The sequence below is a fragment of the Siphateles boraxobius genome, unplaced genomic scaffold (genome assembly GCF_051911475.1).
Source record: "Siphateles boraxobius isolate OS27281-9 unplaced genomic scaffold, OSU_SipBor_1 19, whole genome shotgun sequence".
Lineage (NCBI taxonomy): Eukaryota > Metazoa > Chordata > Actinopteri > Cypriniformes > Leuciscidae > Siphateles > Siphateles boraxobius.
In genome coordinates, this window is record NW_027508799.1 from 11,087,927 (window position 1) to 11,109,357 (window position 21,431).

Below are 21,431 nucleotides of genomic sequence, written 5' to 3' on the forward strand. Positions count from 1 at the left end.
TGAATTGTCCGTTATTGCTGTGGAAACAAACACACTTTTTGGGTTATTCATGGTCTATTGAAAGTATCTAGTTGCTTTTACACTTTTAAATGTCATTTTAATGTTCGATGGTTAAAAGGTGAGTAGAATAATGTCATTTCATTGTACCTAGTTTTAAAAAAAAAAACATATTATTGCGTTCATAGAGAGAGCCTTAACTGATTGTTACAGCTTAATGGAAGTTGCACCCATAATTTGCATAATTTAGCCAATCATAGCAGTGGGCGTTTACATTGAAGTCTCACAGCAGACACGCCCCATCATCTTGATTAGAATCAAACAACAATACAAGTAAAATATTTTTGTACAAAAAAGCTCCTTTTATTTACATGAACATTCCTCAAATCCAGTTGTGGAGGGCCACAGGCAAACTCTACAGGGCCAGATTTAGAGTATTTTTTTATAAAAAAAGCTTTAAACAATTGTAAATATTTATCCTAACCGTTCATAATGCTGCATTACAAAAAAAGGTACAAAAGCACCATTTACGTTTATATATTTAAAACATTTTCTGGTATGTTTTTTCATGTGAGCTTAGGTGTGCATAGTAGTTCTGAATTATCTTCAGACTTTTTTTCCAACGACACCTAAACTTACGTTGAGTGTATTGTGTAAATACACCGACTTGACTAACTGAATAAACTAGAAATACCTAGAATCATTAGTGTAACAATATCAGTAGTGAGACACCCGGGGCTGGAATAAGCTCTAAGATTTAATCAGATGTACCCCAAACAGGTAGCCTACATCAGATTAATCTGATACATGAGCAGCCATATTCAAGACCAGATTGACAACATACCTTTACCTGTGCATTCTTTCAAAAATGGATAAATAAAGTTTTCATAATTCCACTAAGTTTATCCTTTTGTTTTTATTTACATTGTGGCATTTCCCACCAAGACAGAATTGTATCTAATATTTTGATACCAAGGTATTAAACTGAATCAAATACATGAGAGATGCATCCAAACAATTTAATTTAGAGTCAGTCTTCCACCATCCCTCAATATTGGAAGGTAAAGCATAGGAGATGGTCAGGCATTCATATGTAAACAATTTTTTTCTTTTAGAGCCTCAGAAAATCATATTTGCTGCACATTCATCTGCGGCGTGACCGTAGCCTTGATCTCACACAGATACGCATTTTCTGGTGACATTTTAAATTGCTGAGCCATTTAAAACTCTTTCCACACAAGGAACACAAATAGGGTCTCACATGTGTATGAGTTTTCAGGTGTATCTGTAAGTGTGATGGCAAAATAAACCTTTTATTACACTGTTCACAATTAAATGACCTTCCTTCAGTGTGAATGAGCAGGTGATTTTTTAAATTGCTCCTTTTTCTAAACCTCTTACCAGATTCAGAACACACTAGTTTCTTTCCAGAATGAATTAGTGAATGACGTTTCAGATCTTTTTGATATGTGAAACTCTTCTTGCACTGAAGACATCTAAAAGGCTTCTCTCCAGTGTGAACTCTCATGTGAACTTCAAGGTTTCCTTTAAATGTGAAACTCTTTCCACACTGAGGGCAGATGAAAGGCTTCTCTCCAGTGTGAATTTTCATGTGACTCTTAAGGTTGCCTTTAAATCTGCAACTCTTTCCACAGTGTTGGCAAGTGAAAGGCTGCTCTCCTGTGTGAATTATTGCATGTCTCTTAAGGTTCTTTCTGTCTGGGAAACTCTTTCCACACTGATGACATTTAAAACAGTTCTCTTTTGAATGAATCTTTAGGTGATAATCAAGGGATTCTTTGCGTGTGAAAGATTTTCCACACTGAACGCATTTGAATGGTTTCTCTCCAGTGTGAACTCTCGTGTGAGTTTTAAGATTTCCTTTTAGTGAGAAGCTCTTCCCACACAGTTTGCAGGTGTATGGGTTCTCTCCAGTGTGACTTCTCATATGGGCTTTAAAGGTTGCTTTATATTTGAAACTCTGTCCGCAATGTGAGCATGTGTAAGGCTTCTCTCCAGTGTGAATTCTCATGTGACTCTTAAAACTTTCGTTAAATCTGAAAGTCTTTCCACAGTGATGGCATGTGTAAGGCGTCTCTCCAGTGTGAATTCTCATGTGAACCTTAAGGCCAACTTTTAATCTAAATCTCTTTTCACAATGTTGGCATTTGAAAATCTTCTCTTTAGAATGAATTATTACATGCTTGTTAAGGTGTGTTATGTCTGAGAAACTCCTTCCACACTCATGACATATAAAACAGTCCTCTCTTGAGTGTACTCTCATGTGGGAACTAAGGTTTTTCTTGCGTCTGAAACTTTTTCCACACTGATCACATGTGAATGGCTTTACTCCAGTGTGACTGTTTATATGATAGGCAAGGCTTACGCTCCACTTAAAGCTCTTTCCACACAGTTTGCAGATGTAAGGCTTCTCTTCAGTATGAATTCTCATGTGCCTGGTAAGGGTTGATTTTTGGGCAAAACTTTTTCCACACTGTTGGCAGGTAAAAGGCTTCTCTCCAGTATGAACTCTCATGTGGCTTTTGAGGGGTGCATTTTTAGGGAAATCTTTTCCACAGTATTTGCAGGTATAAGGCTTCTCTCCTTTGTGAATTCTCATGTGGACTTTAAGGTCTTCCTGTTGATTGAAACTCTTATCACATCTAAAGCATGTGAAACAACTTGTAGGGTCAGTCTTTGGCTCTCTTTTTTGTGTAGAAGTATTTTCGGTCTGCTTGGAATTTCCGACAGTCATTAAATCATGTTTCTCATACTGATCTTTCTCTTTCATTTCATTCAGTACTTCACTCTCCTCTTTCACTGGCATCAGGTCTAAGGTGAAAAGAGACAAAAACCTCAGTTTAATGGCACAAAGCAATATTAAAACACCTTTCAAATCTGCCATTTATGTCTAAAATATTAGAAATGTCCACTCAATTTGACAAGAATTTCAGTCAGAATGTAAGCCTCATCACAGAACAGACAATTTGCTTATTAAAGTTAAAAATGTCCTGCTTTTGGCATTTGTCACATCAAAATCATTCTTCTCTTGCTTTTAGACCTTTAGACAATAGGGATGGTAAGATTCACCGATTCGCATCGGTGCATCGGCATAAAAACTAACGATGCGATGCATCGATTTAAATACGTGTGCATTGGATACAAGTCGGCATAACATATCTGCATCTGTAAAAAACGATTTATTCATATATAATTATTTGTAGATGTGCTATATACTTTTACTATTTAGAAAGTGACCAATGTTTTATTATGTAACTGTTAGATTGATGTCTCCTTTCTGAACTGTTGCTCAAGCACGTTCTCTCAACACCACTGCCGCAGCTGCTACGTGAAAATGACGTTTCACAACACTACGGAGACCAATACTGGAGTGTGTGTCTTTGAGTTAACACCTTCGACCATTTGACTGAATGCTAATTTTCCACTGCTAGCAAATGGTGACTTACAGGTAAATTTCCACTGTGAATGATGTTTAGATTTGAAATGAGGTCTGGGTATATAATGAAACGCAGCGAGAGCTCAGGGCCTTTTCTATATTTGAGATCGGCCCGTGAGGCTGAGAGTTGCGAGACTCTCAGCCTCACGCATTTCTTGTCGGGTAAACTTTTTCCTCTTTGTTCTAGAGCATTTGATGTTTTGCATTGATTATCCTTGAATTGATTATGGAATTGTAATGATACATTTACCTTACATATTAAATTGTGATATTTGATTATTCTAATTGACATTATTTTCATTCAAGAGTTTAAAAGAATAGTAAAACATTCGCTCACATTTAATGATGCACAGATATCATTAAAACCTTTTTCATTTATGGAGTCAGATGAAATAACGAGAAAATACATATGAGAAAATGTATTGCATTTAACAAAAAATACTTTGCTGCGAGAAAAGACAGTAACATGCAAAGACCTTCACCGCTAATTCGAATACCGCCATTGGATAGAGTTAGACGGCCTTACAAAGTGGTGACCCCGACGTGATGTCGCAACAAATGAATTTCGCGAGCAACGTCTTTTCCAGCAAAGTATGGGGATTTTAAAATCAACACGAGGATTGAACATCTTCTCTTTCTTCTGCCGCTGTGGTAAGTCAACTTTTTCTTCCCTTTTGAGAAGTGTTGAGAAAATGTTGTTTGCATTATTACGGATCGGAAAGCCATTTGTTTAGTCCGGAACTAAAACACGTGAGGATGTGATAGTGGCGGCGCAGATGAAGAATGAAACCCCTTGTTAATAGATTTTAAAGATATCCTTGTTTGCCTATACGCAACGAGAAACGAAACCTAAATTGGAAAACATCTTCCAAATTATATTCTGATACTCGATGAAGAGCTGTAAATTTGAGCCTCAAGATTTAAAGTCAGCATGTTTTCTCCATTGTTGCATGGCCTTGTTGAAAAAAACGAGCAACACGTGGTTAAAAATGAGCAAACAACAGAAAGAAAATTCTAAGTTTGTAAACAATCGGAAAACATGTGATTTTATATAAAAAGGCAAGTCGATGCATTTGTTTATGAAAAGCAAATTTGGGAAAAAACAGGATTACATTAAGATCACAGGTTAAAATTTAGATTTCAAGGCTAAGCTAAATGCTATGACCATGCGTCTCCCAAAAAATGATTAACAGGATATGGGACTAAAAAGCTTAGTTTGTATTTTTAGATGTGTAATTGTGCTTAACACATTGTGCTCATAGAACACACTTTATGGTTGTGTGTGCTACTATAAGTGCACATAGGCTAGTTAAGTTTATTCTTTGAAACACATGATTGCTTAACTGTAAGTGTTGGATGTAGCACTTAGGTTAAGGCTGTAGATGCCATGCATTCTAGGCCATGTATCTTGTGTATACTGTTTAAAAGTGTCTATGAGAAATCTGTTTGCCTCCTTATACAGGAGCATAGGATTGCCATGTGGTTACAATGTGTTTTCACAGTGCATTTGAAATCTACAAAAGAGAAACAACAAGCTTTAGAGAACGCATACTTTACCTCTCCATTCTATGGGAGCTGTTTTCGCCTACATTTAAAAGGGTTACGTTTGAATTAATTCTGAATTGCTCTACAATTATTTTCTCAATCAGAAACAGATTCGTATGTTACCGCAATTTTTGGATCAGATTGGTGACGACCAATATTCTACACAGGTTCAAGTGTACATGGTTTGCAAAGACGAGTTATTTCCATCTAGAAGAGCGAAATGCTGTTTGAACAACCTAGATTCGGGTGCGTCTGCTTTGTCTATATTGGTTTAGCTTTATTTCAGATAACTGTGACGTGGGACACCACGGGCTTGGCCATACCAAAGCCATTATAAGAGAAGTGAAGTTGGTCGACTAGCGTCTTTAATGGTGGCCAAAAACTCTACTGAGGTAAAGTGACTAAATTAAATTCAGACAGATGCAATTCCATGGGGGCTATGAAAGTGTCTTTGATTGTGTAGGTGTGAATACGGCAAATCTCAGGTATATAGCCAATTACCACTGTTCTGTGATGAAACTGATCGGAATTGTGATCGTGAGACCAACGTTAAGACAGAAAACGTGAGGACCTCTAAGCGACAGTTTCCTAATCTAAAAACGGGGAAAATATAAAATAGAGTAAATAGAATAATCAAACGTTAAAATGGCCACGTTGCCTTTATGTAATCTTTAAAAAGACTAAATTAAACGAACATTTGAAATCTACATCAGAAACCGCGAATGTGCTTCTAATCAGCCCTGAGCCAAGAAACCTTTTCATATTCAAATGTATTGACATTAGAATGAGCAGAGATTTGACCATGTGTTTAGCATGTGCTTGCGGCTCATTGGGTGTTAACAACAACAGAATTCCTCATTGGCTATCAGCCTGGCCGTTGTTGTACATACAATACACCGTCCAGTACAACTTTGACACTTTGACAACTAAGTTGTTCCAGAGACTCTTTAGAGACCAGAAACAATATAATTTAATTTATATTCCTTTTAATATAATATAATTGTATTATAACTCAAATTATAATATACATTATATTGTAATCGCCAAACAGGGCATTCATTGGAGAAGTGTGACATTTAATCCTTACAATTCGATTTCATTGGCCTGCTACCCAGTGCCAAAGGGGGGAAGGGATGTGCTTTTATTTTTTGCCTTTACAAAAACACAAACAGAAGTGTGGCACAGGTAATAGCAAACCAAATCATCCTTAACTGGGACGCACCAACTAAAATTGAATTGGATCAGAGAAGTAAATTTACAAGGAGGGTGTGAACAGAAGTATCACAGCCTTTTGCATGTCACAAGAGATCTGGACTTGTGTGAATGACACCACAAAAAAGCAAATGCTAAGCAGGCAACACCCAAACAGGTGAACTAATTTCTGCCCACAGATCTGACTGTAAAGAGAGCAACTTTGAAATAAAGCCATGGGCATCGACCCATTTGATCTCATAAAAATATGTGTGAGAAAAACTCTGGTTAATCCAGAAAATTTGCCCAGCAGAACAGGGATCTCTAATGCTCATGACACAGCAGACTGTGAAGGCTCCACTGCAGAAGCAGCTTTTAGGTGTCACACACTGCGCTGAAACAACAGCAATAGTTCAGACCTGATCAATGAAACTCAGTTTCATGTGACAACTGGAATTAAAATTTCAATGGACATGATAATGGAGAAAGGAAAAGAATTCCACATGTCTGAATTTGAAACTGTTGAAAACATCAGGATTAACTGTGGTTCTCTCTGCATTTGTTTCTGTCTCAGGTGTATTACTGCAATTCCTTGAAGGACGGATGCCAGGATGGGCCGGACCCAACCTGCATCAGAGCCAGGACAGCGGAATTGTTAGAACATAACCTGAGACTCGGGAGATGGGTGAAAAGACACTTCAAGAGGCCATTAACATCTCACAATAGCACATCACTATATAAGCATGGCCTCCCAGTATAGAACTGGAACTAAATTTACAACACAATTATTATAGATTAGATTCCACCCATCTCCTAGACATGAACACTGAACACACTCCTCCATCATTACACCCTCACATCACCATCACCTGGAATAGATCAAATCTATCCAGGCTGAACACTACACATCATAAGAAGATCACCTCACTAAAGACCTATTGTCCATCTTCACACTAACAGATCCGGATAGCTTCACACATATAGGATGATAGAGCTGATCCAATGATGACAGTCTAACAGAGACGCACATAGCATACTCCATTCACAACACTCACACAAAAACACTGTAATATACATATGAATGGCCACAGCCACAAATCGATGATGCAAATTATAAGCAGAGACAGACCTGCTATTCAATTTTCAAAATGTTAAAATTTTCTGATTGTTGTTAGGGTGGTTGGAAAATCGGAGGGCCCCAGATTTCTCAACATACCACTCATAACAAAAACATCATAAAAAACGGATAGATCTGAAGTGTGAGCGCTTCAATCAATTACAAAATTTACAATTTAACCCTTTCATCGACTGTGACTTAGCCAGAACACACTCTTACACACACTCTCTCTATATCGCTCTCTCTCTCTCCCACACACACTCACAGTCACAACCAACGGTTGCAAGGAATGAACTATCTACATTATTGAATGACTAAGCATGTCCCTTAACAAGTCACTTAGATCTGCAAAGGTGACTTGCATTAGAAGATTCCTGAACAAACACAGTGATATATATGTGTATATGTGTGTACTTCTTCATACTTTTTGATTGAATATTATTATTATTACATGATTTATTGATGCATAGGATATATTTGATTGTTTAGATTACACTGACCTCTTGCTGCGTTTCCTTTAAATGATTCAGACCAAGAATATTTATAATTCCACTCCCATTTAACTTCATCACAGTGGTAATGGAGAATTGGATATTTAAAATGAGATCACCTTACCATTCAGGACCTTTAGAAACATTTGAGACCAGATGTACCAATCGCACTTGCTGACATGAACCCATCCATTGTTTTGTTTTTGTTTTGTTGCATTATGTGTTCGTATGCATTTCCGCACGTTTTTAAGTTCATAAGTGCTCAATCGTGAAGTGGACATTTAAGACGATTTTCAGGGTCTCACACGAAGCAGTGTGGAACCAAGGAGAACACCTTCATCTATCGAGGTCTGCCCAGACAACCGCACCGCTGGAGGTGACAGGATTGGTCAAGAAGGGTCAGATTATCATCATGGGGAAGGTGCCAGAGAAGCAGAAGTTTCTCTATGAAGGAATGACACGTCGACTGAATAAGTCACAAAGGTCCAGATTGACTCTATGAACTTTGGTCACATTCTAGGCTGAAACGCAAGAAGAAAATCTGAACACATTCATCCACCTGCTGAACTCAAGCTACACCTGGTGAGACCAGGCGTTCTGCAGGTGAACACAGCCCTCTGAGCTTCTACAGATGCTAACATTGCAAAGACAATTTTTGAGTTACGTCTCGAGGATTACAACAACCGTCTTACTGTGACCACGTAAGTGTTCATCTGAATTTGACCCACGTGGTCAAGAGGCCAATCTGTAAGACTGGAAAAACTTGAAGGACTTTAAGAGAGGGCCACTCTCTGAGAAAACAAAGTAAATGAACATTTGAACTCCCCCTCATGCACTATTGAGACGAAGGTCTCCCCTCCTCATCCTAATCTACATTTCTGTCCCCCATTCTTCATCCTGGCAGAGGTCTCCCAAACTCACACAAGAATCTAAATGGTTTAATGTGAATGATTATCATCTAGTTTTATACATATTTGGTATTATTTGAAATGTCTCGGTACGACTGGTACAAATGTCTCATTCTCAAATAAGTAAACCCAAAAGGTAATAAAGTTCTTAGGAAGTTTAGAAATATCTTCCACACCCTCCAATACTGGAGTGTGTGTCTTTGAGTTAACACCTTCGACCATTTGACTGAATGCTAATTTTCCACTGCTAGCAAATGGTGACTTACAGGTAAATTTCCACTGTGAATGATGTTTAGATTTGAAATGAGGTCTGGGTATATAATGAAACGCAGCGAGAGCTCAGGGCCTTTTCTATATTTGAGATCGGCCCGTGAGGCTGAGAGTTGCGAGACTCTCAGCCTCACGCATTTCTTGTCGGGTAAACTTTTTCCTCTTTGTTCTAGAGCATTTGATGTTTTGCATTGATTATCCTTGAATTGATTATGGAATTGTAATGATACATTTACCTGACATATTAAATTGTGATATTTGATTATTCTAATTGACATTATTTTCATTCAAGAGTTTAAAAGAATAGTAAAATATTCGCTCACATTTAATGATGCACAGATATCATTAAAACCTTTTTCATTTATGGAGTCAGATGAAATAACGAGAAAATACATATGAGAAAATGTATTGCATTTAACCAAAAATACTTTTCTGCGAGAAAAGACAGTAACACGCAAAGACCTTCACCGCTATTTATTTATTATTGTTTATGTTAAAACAGCACCTGCTTTCTGCTCACACCTATACCTGCTGAAATCACATTAGCCTGCTGGCAAGTTATTGAAAATGTATTCATTGTTTATCCCTGAGCATCATGACATTTTTTTCACTGTTAAATGTGTGAGCTGTTAAAAGTTAAAAGAGCAGGAAAAGAATGTCTGTTTTTATTTAATCTTTTGGTTTTGAGAAAACCAAATATTTTGTTTGTAAAAGAGCCATGCGTTAAAAGTCAGATGGCACTTAAGCTACTTTATGATTTGCTCTATGCCTGAACAAAAGAAATAAAAGTTAACTACCTATACCATATTGAATTGCATAGCGTCATATTTTTCTCCATTGAATTGTATGTATTACATTGAATAGCATCGCGTTGAATCGAATCGAAATCGGATCGCACTGCATCGTAATAGTAGTGAATCGTTTTGCATCGCAACGGTAGCTGCTTATATGTATCTTTAATGTATCGTATCGTTGGCTATGCATCGATATTCGTATCGTATCGGCCTCAGTTATGGAGATGCACATCCCTATTAGACAACATAGACCATGACTTGCACACAGGAATTTCTGTGGTGTTGAATTTTTGCTGTTAAAATCCTTGTGTACATATACTGTAACACCGGCTTGTGTTAAACTGTGGCCCAAGCGGTGCAATTTTCTAGTGTTGCACTTCCGAACTCCTGTTTAGTGTTAATAATACATACGGGAACTTGAAGTAATTTAATCAATGTGGTCCGCATTTGACGACCAAATCATTTTGAAAAAATGGTGGCTCTCTCGTTGGAAAGTTGAGATTAAAAGCAAATGAAAGACATGGTAAGAGTCGAATTATAATTTTTTTAATATATTTTTTTTTATTAATAACTGGTTTAACATCAACTTTGAGCTCATGTGTCTGTGAGCAATACAGAGTATACAAATGAATCGTTCCAGCATTAGTCACATTAAAAGCCCCAAGTTGTAATTTCCATTTAATTGCATGCTGTCCTTGTAACGCTTTGATCCACAGAAGACAAAGATGATTATTAAAGAACATAAGATTTATTATGAACTCAGAATAACAAGCCAACATACAAAACAGTGTGCTAGTGTACAGACAACAACCGACAATGAACTGAGGGACCAAAAGAGCTTAAGTAGTGGTACAAAAAAGGTTAATAAGGAGACACAGCTGAACTAAGGGGCCTAATCATATCAGTAACCATGACAACTAATAGGTGGCGGGAAATTAGACAAAGGAAACACGTGACTGAATGAAAACAAAACAAAATGAACATGAATGTGACAGTACTACCCCCCCCTCCGGCAAGGCGCTACCTCACGCCGTGACGGAATAACTGAGGGAGGGCCGGAGAGGGCTCTGGAAGTGGACAGGTGATGGTGAAAGAAAGGCGAAGGGATGGTGATGGGAGGATGACGACAAGACCCCAGCCGTAATGATGAAATGTCCCAGGTGGCACAGACCATGAGCTTTCCAGTGGCGACAGCCAATGGTTGAGACAAAGGAAGGAGGAGCCACGATGGTATGGAGGCTGACGACAACAGGCAAAGACGAGACCGATGGATCCACAGGCACAGACGGACAGCCGATTGAATCGAGCGATACCGCTGGCACTGGAGACCTAGGCGATGCCGTGGCAATGAACATCGAAGGCGGAGCCAGACTGCCCAAGGACTGAGGCAATGCCGGTGTGATGGGGACCGAAGCGCACCCGAAGGGAAGGAGGAGCCCGCTGCAGTCATAGGGGTGGAGGAACGGAGCATTGCGGAAGATCTTCAAGTCCGTGGTGAAGGTGGTGGGGTGAGGGAACTCAGGAGAGTCGAAGGCCAGAGGGTGTCTGGTGGTTGCAGAAGGCGGGAGGAGCCAAGTTGGAGCCGACAGGTCGACAGGCCGAGACAGAGCGAGCTGATCAGAGGCTGGAGGCGGAGCCACAAGATCCACTTACTCAAGCGCTGATGGTGGTTGCATGACCTGCGACTCGAATTCACAGCATGGCATTCCCGGAGATGGTGTAGGGATGTAAACCTCCAGCAGAGGGGGGGCTGGAGAAGGGTGGTGACGGAGGCAGATGGAGACATGACAAGGTTTAAGGTACCAAACTGTCCATGCAGGTCATAACAACAGTAATGAACATTGAGAAACGAGGTGGGATAAGGTGGGAGATGATACCTCCGTGATGAAGTCAATCAGCCAGTCTTCAGTCTCTATTTCCACCAGAATACCCTTGGCCATCGATGTCGCAGGCTCACACCCCAGGTCAGACTCACTGGGGGGCTCCTTCTCCAGGGCGAGGGTCCGCACTGTCCACATGTCCTCGGGTTCTGGCTAACTCGTCTTTGCGGGAGGAAGCTCTCCATCTGCGGGGGGATCACACAAGTTTCTACGCAGTCGAAGGTGGTGATTCGGGCTCTGGGTCAGGCTGTGTTCTGGACCGGGGCACAACACTCTTCAGACACTGAATGATTGCTTCTCTCCAACTCAGTCCAGTGGCGTCAGGGAGGTTCACGGGGTGATGGATTTAGCCCTGATTCAGAACAGTGACTTCAGGGTCTCATCGTCGAATGGACAGGGGATGGTGAGACAGAAAATGTTTATGGAGAAGGTTAAAAAATCCTTGCTCTCACAAGCAAACAATAGCCAGTTTGGTTGCATAATCCATCTTGGTCGGATGTTCTGTAACGCTTTGAACCTCAGAAGACGAAGATGATTATAAAAGAACATACGATTTATTATGAACTCAGAATAACAAGTCAACATACGAAACAGCGTGCTAGTTCACTAACAACAACCGTCAATTAACTGAGGGACCAAAGGAACTTAATTAGTGGTACAAACAAGGTTAATAAGGTGTACTTATTAGGAGTACATAAAGGAGCCATATCACTCTGTAGCCCAAGACTGGCTGCCCACTGAAGCTAAGCAGGGCTGAGCGTAGTTACTACCTGGATGGGAGACCTCCTGGAAAAACCAGGTTTCTGCTGGAAGAGGTGTTAGTGAGGCCAGCAGGGGGCGCTCACCCTGTGGTCTCTGTGGGTCCTAACGCCCTAGTATAGTGATGGGGGACACTATACTGTCAAAGAGGATGCGACAATAAACCGAGGTCCTGACTCTCTGTGGTCATTAAAAATCCCAGGATGTCCTTCGAAAAAGAGTATGGGTGTAATCCCGGCATCCTGGCCAAATTTGCCCCTTGGCCTCTATCCATCATGGCCTCCTAATCATCCCCATATACTGATTGGTTTCATCACTGTCTCCTCTCCACCAGTTAGCTGGTGTGTGGTGGGTGTTCATGCATCATCCAGGTGGCGTGCCTCAGCCCTAGTATAGTGGTGGGGACACTATACTGTCAAAGAGGATGTGACAATAAACCGAGGTCCTGACTCTCTGTGGTCATTAAAAATCCCAGGATGCCCTTCGAAAAATGATGATGCACGGATGCTGCCGTGCATCATCCAGGTGGATGCTGCACATAGGTGGTGGTTGAGGAGATTCCCCATTCAATATAAAGCGCTTTGAGTACCCAGAAAAGAGTTAAATAAATGTAACAAATTATTATTATCATTACAAAGAGGACTAATCATATCAGTAACCATGACAACCATGACCATGACATACCTCAAAAAATTCTGCGATACGATTACGATTCGATTTAGGGCTATATCAATCGATTTTTTCGATATTTAGTTATTATGTGCCAAGTGTACACAACCAGTTATGTTTATTAACTCACAAATGCATCCACAAATATATAATATGAAAGTTTAATTAAATTCTTTGAAAATTGCTCACCCTCTCCCAATTGGAACATTTAGAAGTTGTTTGTTACAAATAAAAAAAACATGATAAATGAAAATGAACAAGAGCGGAGTTATCTGTTTTTGCAAATTAACTCTATAACAGAAGAGTTCATTTGCAAAAACAGATAAATCCGTTCTTGTTCATTTTCATATATCATGTTTTTTTTGGTTTGTTTTTTGTTGTTCATTTCAATATCAATATCAATCAAACTGCAGCTGGGTTGTTTTGATTAAGTAATAATAACTAAAATCTACAGGTAACTTATAAAATTAAAGTTCATTGAAAGTATTTTTTTATATATTTTTTTTTGTGTGTATGGCAAATGCAGATAACTCCACATTTCATCTTTCAGAGTCAAACAAAGCCAAGTAATTGCTATGATACATAATAAAACACTTAATCTTTGTAACGTTAATCTCCGTAACGTTAATCTCCTCAGCTGACATAGACACCCGTCAAACTTTGTTGTTGTGATTAACATACACGGACTAAAGAGAGCTTTTCCCTCACCACTGACGTGCTGTTTTAGCAAGATTCCGTGAAAAGTTTCAGCTTTTATTTTCCTTTTACGCCCGAAGAAGATATTACCGGTTCATCAAGTTCATTGAAATCCATCCTTGATCACTTTTAATCGGCTTTGACGAAACTCCTCTCAGCTAGTGTGTCTTTTCAAAGTGACTAGCAGCCTTGTCACCTGACCTGAATACTGCGCACTGATTCGCTAAAACAGACTTTTCGGGTTGTGTTCACAAACAACAAGGGTGCTCGTCGTTTCTGCTGTAAAACATGAACTTGCGATGCCTTGACAAGGGCTGGGGTAAACGATTATTAATTAAACGATTAGTCTGGCGATTATTTTATCGATTAGTCGACTAATCTAATGACTAATTGAACGATTATTTTTTGTAACATGGAAATTGCAGGAGAGCACATTCAATGCACAACAATTTTGATCTGGTTCTTACAGAGTATCTACACTGTAAAATGTTTGGATCACACTTGGATGTGGTGCTCATTTTAATGTTTTCAGTGCTCATAAAAAACATCCGGACTGATTGTTCGGTTTTGTTTGGGGGGTGGGTGTTTACATGCGCTTCATAAGGCACACACGCACATTTGCACACACAAGCAAGGTCTCTCGCTCTCTCCCTCTCTGCCGCGTGCTACATGGTTTAGATTCCGGGAGATTTTAACTAATTTGCGGGCATCAGGGAGCCGCTATCAATAAGCGGGAGACTCCCGGAACTTCCGGGAGACAGGATGTCAACTCCATTTGGCAAAGAGCGCAAATAACGACACCTTTACATTTGGGACTAAATTTGAAGTATTCCCATACCTTCGATGATTTAGTGTGAGCTGTTTTTTTAGGACTTTTTCTTTTTTTGGGGCTTTTTGCATGGCTTTGTTGGGAATTCTGTGAAGAGGTTGCTGTTTCGACCTCCATTCTGCAATGTTTCAGTCTCCCACGTGTGTGTGGAAGCTGTACTGCCAGGAACGGTGAAAAAAAATAAAAAAATTACAGAAGTGTCGACCAAAAAATATGACGTCGACGTCATCGATGCGCCGCTACAGGCCTAGCCTTGACAGTGGAAAATACCGGCTTTTGTGACAAAGGGTTCAGTCAATCTTGTCAGGTGTCTATTTCAGCTTAGAAAAGTAGCATGAGGATGTGAAGAGTGTCAAAAAATATTTTATGTGTGGCATCAATTCATCGTATCGTTAGACGTTTGATCGATGCATACCGATGTATTGTTACACCCCTATTCAGCACTACCTCATTATGATAATTACGCCTTTTTTACAATTGTTTTTCTATTTACCTATTCTTATTCAGTTTTGAATGTCTTTTTTGTGTAGCCAAGCAGAAATTTAGTATCTCTCCAGATCATGCTATTTATTTAGCGGACGAGACTGGAACAGAAGTAAATGAAGATGTTTTTGCTGACAGTCACTTAAGGGGAGGGAAGGGGAGAAATTGGTCCGAATATCTTGTGGTGTGGCCCGCAGCATTATCTGACGCACCCATTTGAGTTCATGGAGAGTCCTCCTAATGAGCTGATAGTCTAAATCTTGAGAAGAAAACGGTTCGTTGGATTTACGCACAAAAACACACAGCAACAATATAGGCCAAAATGTTTTCGGCCATTTCATATTGGTGGCAACACGTTCAAAAAGAAAAGAAACCATAGACAGTAAAAGAAATGGACACAGCGACCCCCTTGATTTCAATGGAGAAAACTGAAGCCCATTAGAAGCACTCACTTCCTGATGGCTGAGCGAACTGCGCAGGCTCAAACTGAGCTTGACGACAGTCTGACAGTTGTAAATCCTCTAGTAGCTGTGCCAAGACAAATCTTAATCACCTAATTCCTCAAAAACGTTGTTGAAATATTTGTCCCTTTGCTTTTATGGACTCTCTATCTATTGGCTTCTCCCTTGACTTTATGCCCCCTTGTCGCCCCGATTTCCTCATAGACAGTAAACGATTGCCTGTGAGCTTCTCCTCATCTCTATACGGTAATTTATCTACAGTGCGACAGAGTCGAGTGGTTATGACGCAATCTTTAGCCTATTTTTACAAAAACGGCTTCTACGGGGCCATAACATAAGATACAAAGTAATGGAGCCTTTTATACATTGTCATGTTTCTTTAGAAATACATAATGGGCAAATGAAGTCTTTGGACGCCTCAGATGTAAAGTTATTCGATGTCAAAGTGATGCCAAAATGAACGGAAGTAAATGGAATGCTGACAGCAGGTGAAGTTCTGCTACAATGGCGGCCCCCGGGAGGCTTCAGTTTCCGGCTGATGGATTACCCCCTTGCAAAAAACTTGTCTTCCTCTTGCTCTCGAGGAACCATACGAATATTATGACTCACGTTAAAATCAGGAGTATCTGTTACACCCCTTCCACAAGCTTTCAACTCCATTTCTTTGAGGTGGCAAGCTTGTTCATGTCTCTCACGCTCCCATTCCTCTCTCCCTTAACAAAACTTTTTCGTGCTCTTTAGCTTGCAGCTCCATTTTCTTAATCTGCATCGCAAGATCCTCTTAGCTACTCTTAGCTGATTCAGGATAATCTGTACATTTTTCCTCATGTCACCCTGTATATGTAACGAATCAACAAGCAAAATCTGAAGTTCACTTTTAGATAAAGTATTACGAAAACTGACCTTATAATGAGCAGCAATTTTCATAAGATCTACTGTTAATATGAAACAGCTCAGCTTGCATCGGATTCACAATCAAATTTGTAAATTCGAACATGATTACAAAAAATAAAAAACAAATAATTAATTACAAATAAACATCTAATAAGGTTGAGAAAAAGAAAAAAGCACTACAGGAGCCAAAATTCACATCAAGCAACTGTGACTCAACGAATAACAAATTCGAAATGCGTGAACAAATCAGAAGATCAAATGAAGCCACGCGAAATCAAGGTCATTCAGATCTTTCAGATCATCTAGTATCCAATCCGTGGGAGGCAGAATTATTGCTGGTTGGTAGGGGATCAAATACTTATTTCACTCGATCAAATGCTAATCAATTTACAACATTTATATAATGTGTTTTTCTTGTGTTTTTTGTTGTTGTTGATATTCAGTCTATGTCCGTTAAAATATTACTACCATAAAAAAATTATAGACACTTCTTTTCTTTGTAAGTGGAACTTACAAAATCAGAAGGGGATCAAATAATTATTTTCCCCACTGTATATATGCTAATATCGTGCATATATTTAACAACCTCAACAATGGGCTAGGGCTAGGGCTGGGCACGTTCGTTACGCCATGAGACTATTGCAATACGAACATTTTCGGTTCGGTTTGAATACTGTTACACCCCTAAAAAAAATATAAAACATGTCTCCAAATAAGGTCCCCCCAGTCAATCTCAGCCATTTCTACAATTGCTTGTATAAAACATACTGTCAACTATTAATAAAATCTCGCCGCACATTTTTTTTCATTGGTTTAAAAGTTACAAATTCATGTGATTTATCATAATTCGCCATTTTTAAGCACTTCAGAGCCCCATGAAAATACTACTTAAATAAATGACTGTAAATGTTTTTATTTGATGTGCTAAAGGATTCTGTCATTATTAAGTTGATGGAAAAAAGTAAGCCTAGATAACTGCTACAGTTACGATGATTTGGATCTGTGGTTTCTTAACCCTGGAACTGCGCATAATAAGAGATGTAAAATAAGTCTCTGTTGTCCCCAGAGTGTGTTTAAGTTTTAGCTAAAAAAAACCACAGATCATTTTGTTAAAATTGCCAGTTAAATGAAACAAAGGAGCTGCTGCTCCCGGCCCCCTTTCTAGAACGGTGTGGGTGCTTGGTAAACTGGTAAACTTTATATCCGTAAAACAACTCCTATTGAGTAGTGGACTGTTAGTTTTTTATTTAAGGGGCTACCGGAGGAGTTTTGAGATGTATAGTCAAAATAGACTTTACCCTCCCTTCGCCAGCAATACATTTTTCTATGACCCTCCAAAATGATTGTGAAAAAAGGCATGACCCTCCCCGATAATTTATTGATTACTTCTGTACTGATTTGCACTTGGCAAAGATGTTCAGATACCCATTGTTTTTTTACAACCCTGACAAACGACTTAAAGCGTAACATTCGCCAAAATGCAACCTAGATGGAAACGCCACTTTTAAGATTTTCATTTCGGACAAATTGCCTTTTGAATGGGAGTGCTAGGGGCACTATTATGATAGCATAAAAAAATCACTATTTTTAAAACACTTAGGTTTTGAACAACTCACTAGCTAGCAACTAGTAGCTGTTGTTGTTTCCGGCCGCCGGCATTTTATCAGTCAAAAATAGTCGATCTCCGAAGGCATTGAACAGGGAGGAGAGTAAAGATGGAAAGCTTCTAAAGCTTAGTTCCATATAAATTCACGGATAATTTGTTGTTTTGTCGTTAGTGAAGGATATGGAGGATATCCTCATATGGAGACATTCCAGTGGTGTGTTTTAAAAAGTGGGTGGGACATGTGTGTGAAAAAAATAAAATAACATTACGATGTCTAGAAATCAATTTCAATAGTAACGTTACATTAGGTTTAATTAGTCTTGTAACGAGATCTACTAATATTGTAAGTCTAGTGGTAGATCTCTTGGCAAGCATGTCAGAGGTTCTGGGTTCTAATCTGCACACGTAGAGCTTTTTTTCTTCTTTTTTTCCTCATCAAATCCAAATATGTTCATCAGTGGTTACAGTAGATTTCAAGCAGAAACACGTTTGTGTGTGTTTTGTGATTTCACCGGAACGAACAGATTGATAGATTGAAGTGCGCGTCCGAGTGAAGTCTGCGCAAGCCACAAGAGAACAACTGTATTCATGCAACTGATAGCAGCGGCAACGAGCGCTCAGCTTGATTTCAAAAACAAAACATTTTAGCACTAGATCGACTCTTTTTTAATAACAAACTAAATTAATGCTCTGCTAGTTAACTGGAGATGTTTTATTTATTTGTATTAGGACCATCCGTGCCCCATTATGTTTAAAATGGTGGGGGACAATATCGATCCTGAGAAAAAGTGGTGGGGACATGTCCCACCCCTATATTACGCCTATGGACTTCATTCGCATTCGGAATGAAGAGCAATGGGTCGACCGATCTGCTAACGATGGGGGGCCGAGACTGAGAGAGCTACATGGAGCTACATGGAAAAATATGCACCAAACAAGCCACTTTGAAATTTTGCTGTTTTCATGAATACAAAAGTTGGGTGACCCTCCCTTTAGTGTAAAAAAAGCTGGATGACCCTCCCCTAAACAAAGACTAAAAAGACATGACCCTCCCCTATAGTCCTCCGATAGTCCATTCCATAAATACCGAACGGTTCCTAACAACTTAAACCACGGTGTCCTCAGTGGCTCAAATGCCTGGAGTCTATGGAGGCTCTTATGTTTGTTGGTACATCCAACAACAGAACGTATTGTTTTCTGGCACAGACATTGTAAATCTCCAGCTGCTACAGCGAGTAAACAGAAATGGCGACTGCTGAGGCTCACTCAGGGCGGGATCTATGCTAATAGGGCAGATCGTCACCAGCCATGGCCGGAGCTTACGTAAGAGTAAGGGGAAATGTGAAACATTTTGGAGAGATTGTTAATTATTTATGGGGATTATAAAAAAGTACTGGGTGGATTTTTATATTTATAGGCTGGATGTTTACACACACTGTAGACACACATCTGTTGAAACACATTTTTATAAGGTGTTTGAACGGATAATGTTTGAACAGATAATTGTTGAATAATAGTTCCCCTTTAAGATTTGAAAATCATCTAGTGTGGCTATTGTGTTGATATTGTGTTAAATGAGAAGCTTAAATGATTAATGATTAGCTCTTTGGCTACTTCAGTATGATTATTCTTGTTTTCTGAATGAAATGTCATGATAATGATGACCAACGTGGAAGTTTGATTTTCTCAGGTGCTCTTTAAGGCATCATTAGTATTTGTCTGATCATCTCACATGTCTGTCCACATAAGGTGACCCGCTCCATGTTAAATAAAACCACTTTAATTAGGACACTAATAACACTCTTCAAAAATAGGATTAATGTATTTAGAGTTTTGAGAATGAAACCAACCTGTCTCTTCCTCAGTATCTTCTTGTTTCACTGTGAATGTTTCTTCAATCTTGAAGTCTTCACTCTCCTCTTTAATAAATGCCATCTTTATAACAGTATGTAACGTGGATCTCAGTTGCTTCACCAGGTTTGTCTGTGTTTGGACACTGTTGTGTATAAAATGAGACAAAAAAGAACAAAGAATAAAATAATTCCAAGCTAAATCTCATTCAGCTCCCTAGTTTGTGAGATGTCAGTTAGAGAGTGATGATAGTCATAAATAATCTGATTAGCCAAACCCTGCTTAAAAACTCTTCAGTAGATGCTCTTTCATAAAAACACTTGCAATTGGTTTGTAAAAGTTGTCATTACACGTTTGTGTTCGTGTTGCATGTTCACTGTCTTGACCAATAGGTGATCATGCGATTCAAGTGAATCATTCTGCGAAGTGATTGGTTCAACTGTTCCTAAAAGTTCAGTTTCTCCCATCACTAATTGCCAGTGACCGAATTAGTGTTTATGATTTACGATATAGGGGACGAACGGAGACTTGATGAGACGCAAATACAGTTTGTTAATTTTATATAAAGCATGAAAGTTTACTTTTATGAAAAATATGTATTTTTTATTTTAATAGACAAATATTCGCACCAAATGTGGCCTTTACTGTTAATCTTTGTTTGATTATGGAGAAATACTATATATACATAAACCAAAATGAGCTAAAGGAAAACCCAACTTTTTGTTATTTCAGATAGATATGAACAATTATATTGAGTTACTACTTGGATTGAAAAATAGTATAGCAAAACGCACTAGGTCTCTTTATGAAGCTGTTATGCTATTTATATGATGATCTCATACCTGTTCTTTTTTCCTGCTTAAATTATTTTCTTTATTTTGTTCTTGTATTATTATTTTATATATTACACTGTATATTTTCTTTTCCTATTTGTTGTAGTCTATATTTGTTCAATATTTTATACTATAGGTTGGATTTCTGTCATGTTTATTATTTGTAATGTGACTATCATTTAATAAAATAAAGCATGATTATGATAGGCATTAATGTAAAATGCAATTCATTCATAGTTACAAATTCTTCGCAGTTAATATAAAAACTGTGCAAAAATTCTAAAGATTTGCATTGACTTAAACACTTCGTATACTTTAAAACACAAACCTTTCTTCTGCCGAATCAAGACGTTTGAGCGGCGCAGCCTTATGACGTCGCATCGCCCAAAAACCAAAATAAAAGTTCAGTTTTTACATGCTAAAACGATTAATTTGCAAATAAAGACACAGATACGTTAAAAAAGTATCTTGTTACAAATTAGAAATACTTGCTTATCAAATGTATTTTAAAATACATATAATCTGACGACACAAAAATACATACAAAATAATCTTTAACACTACCTGCTTGTTAAACCTGATGTCAGATTACAGAATTATAGCATTGTGTGCAACACTTATTAATATCACATTATTGTAAAAATACCCTTTATTGTATATATTTTTTACAATTTAAATGCTTAAAAAAACACATTTCTTC

At 38.6% G+C, this 21,431-nt stretch overlaps 1 protein-coding gene across 1 annotated transcript; it reads right to left on the reverse strand.

The window, feature by feature from the left end:
• Positions 1 to 338: 338 nt before the first annotated feature.
• Positions 339 to 21,111, reverse strand: LOC143742445 (uncharacterized). Its single transcript, XM_077235304.1, has 3 exons — positions 21,060 to 21,111; positions 19,898 to 20,043; positions 339 to 2,829 (listed from the first exon to the last, which is right to left on the reverse strand). Exons 2-3 carry the CDS (start codon positions 19,980 to 19,982, stop codon positions 1,142 to 1,144), a joined length of 1,773 nt encoding a protein of 590 aa, XP_077091419.1. The 5' UTR covers positions 19,983 to 20,043; positions 21,060 to 21,111; the 3' UTR covers positions 339 to 1,141.
• Between the last annotated feature and the right edge of the window lie 320 nt (positions 21,112 to 21,431).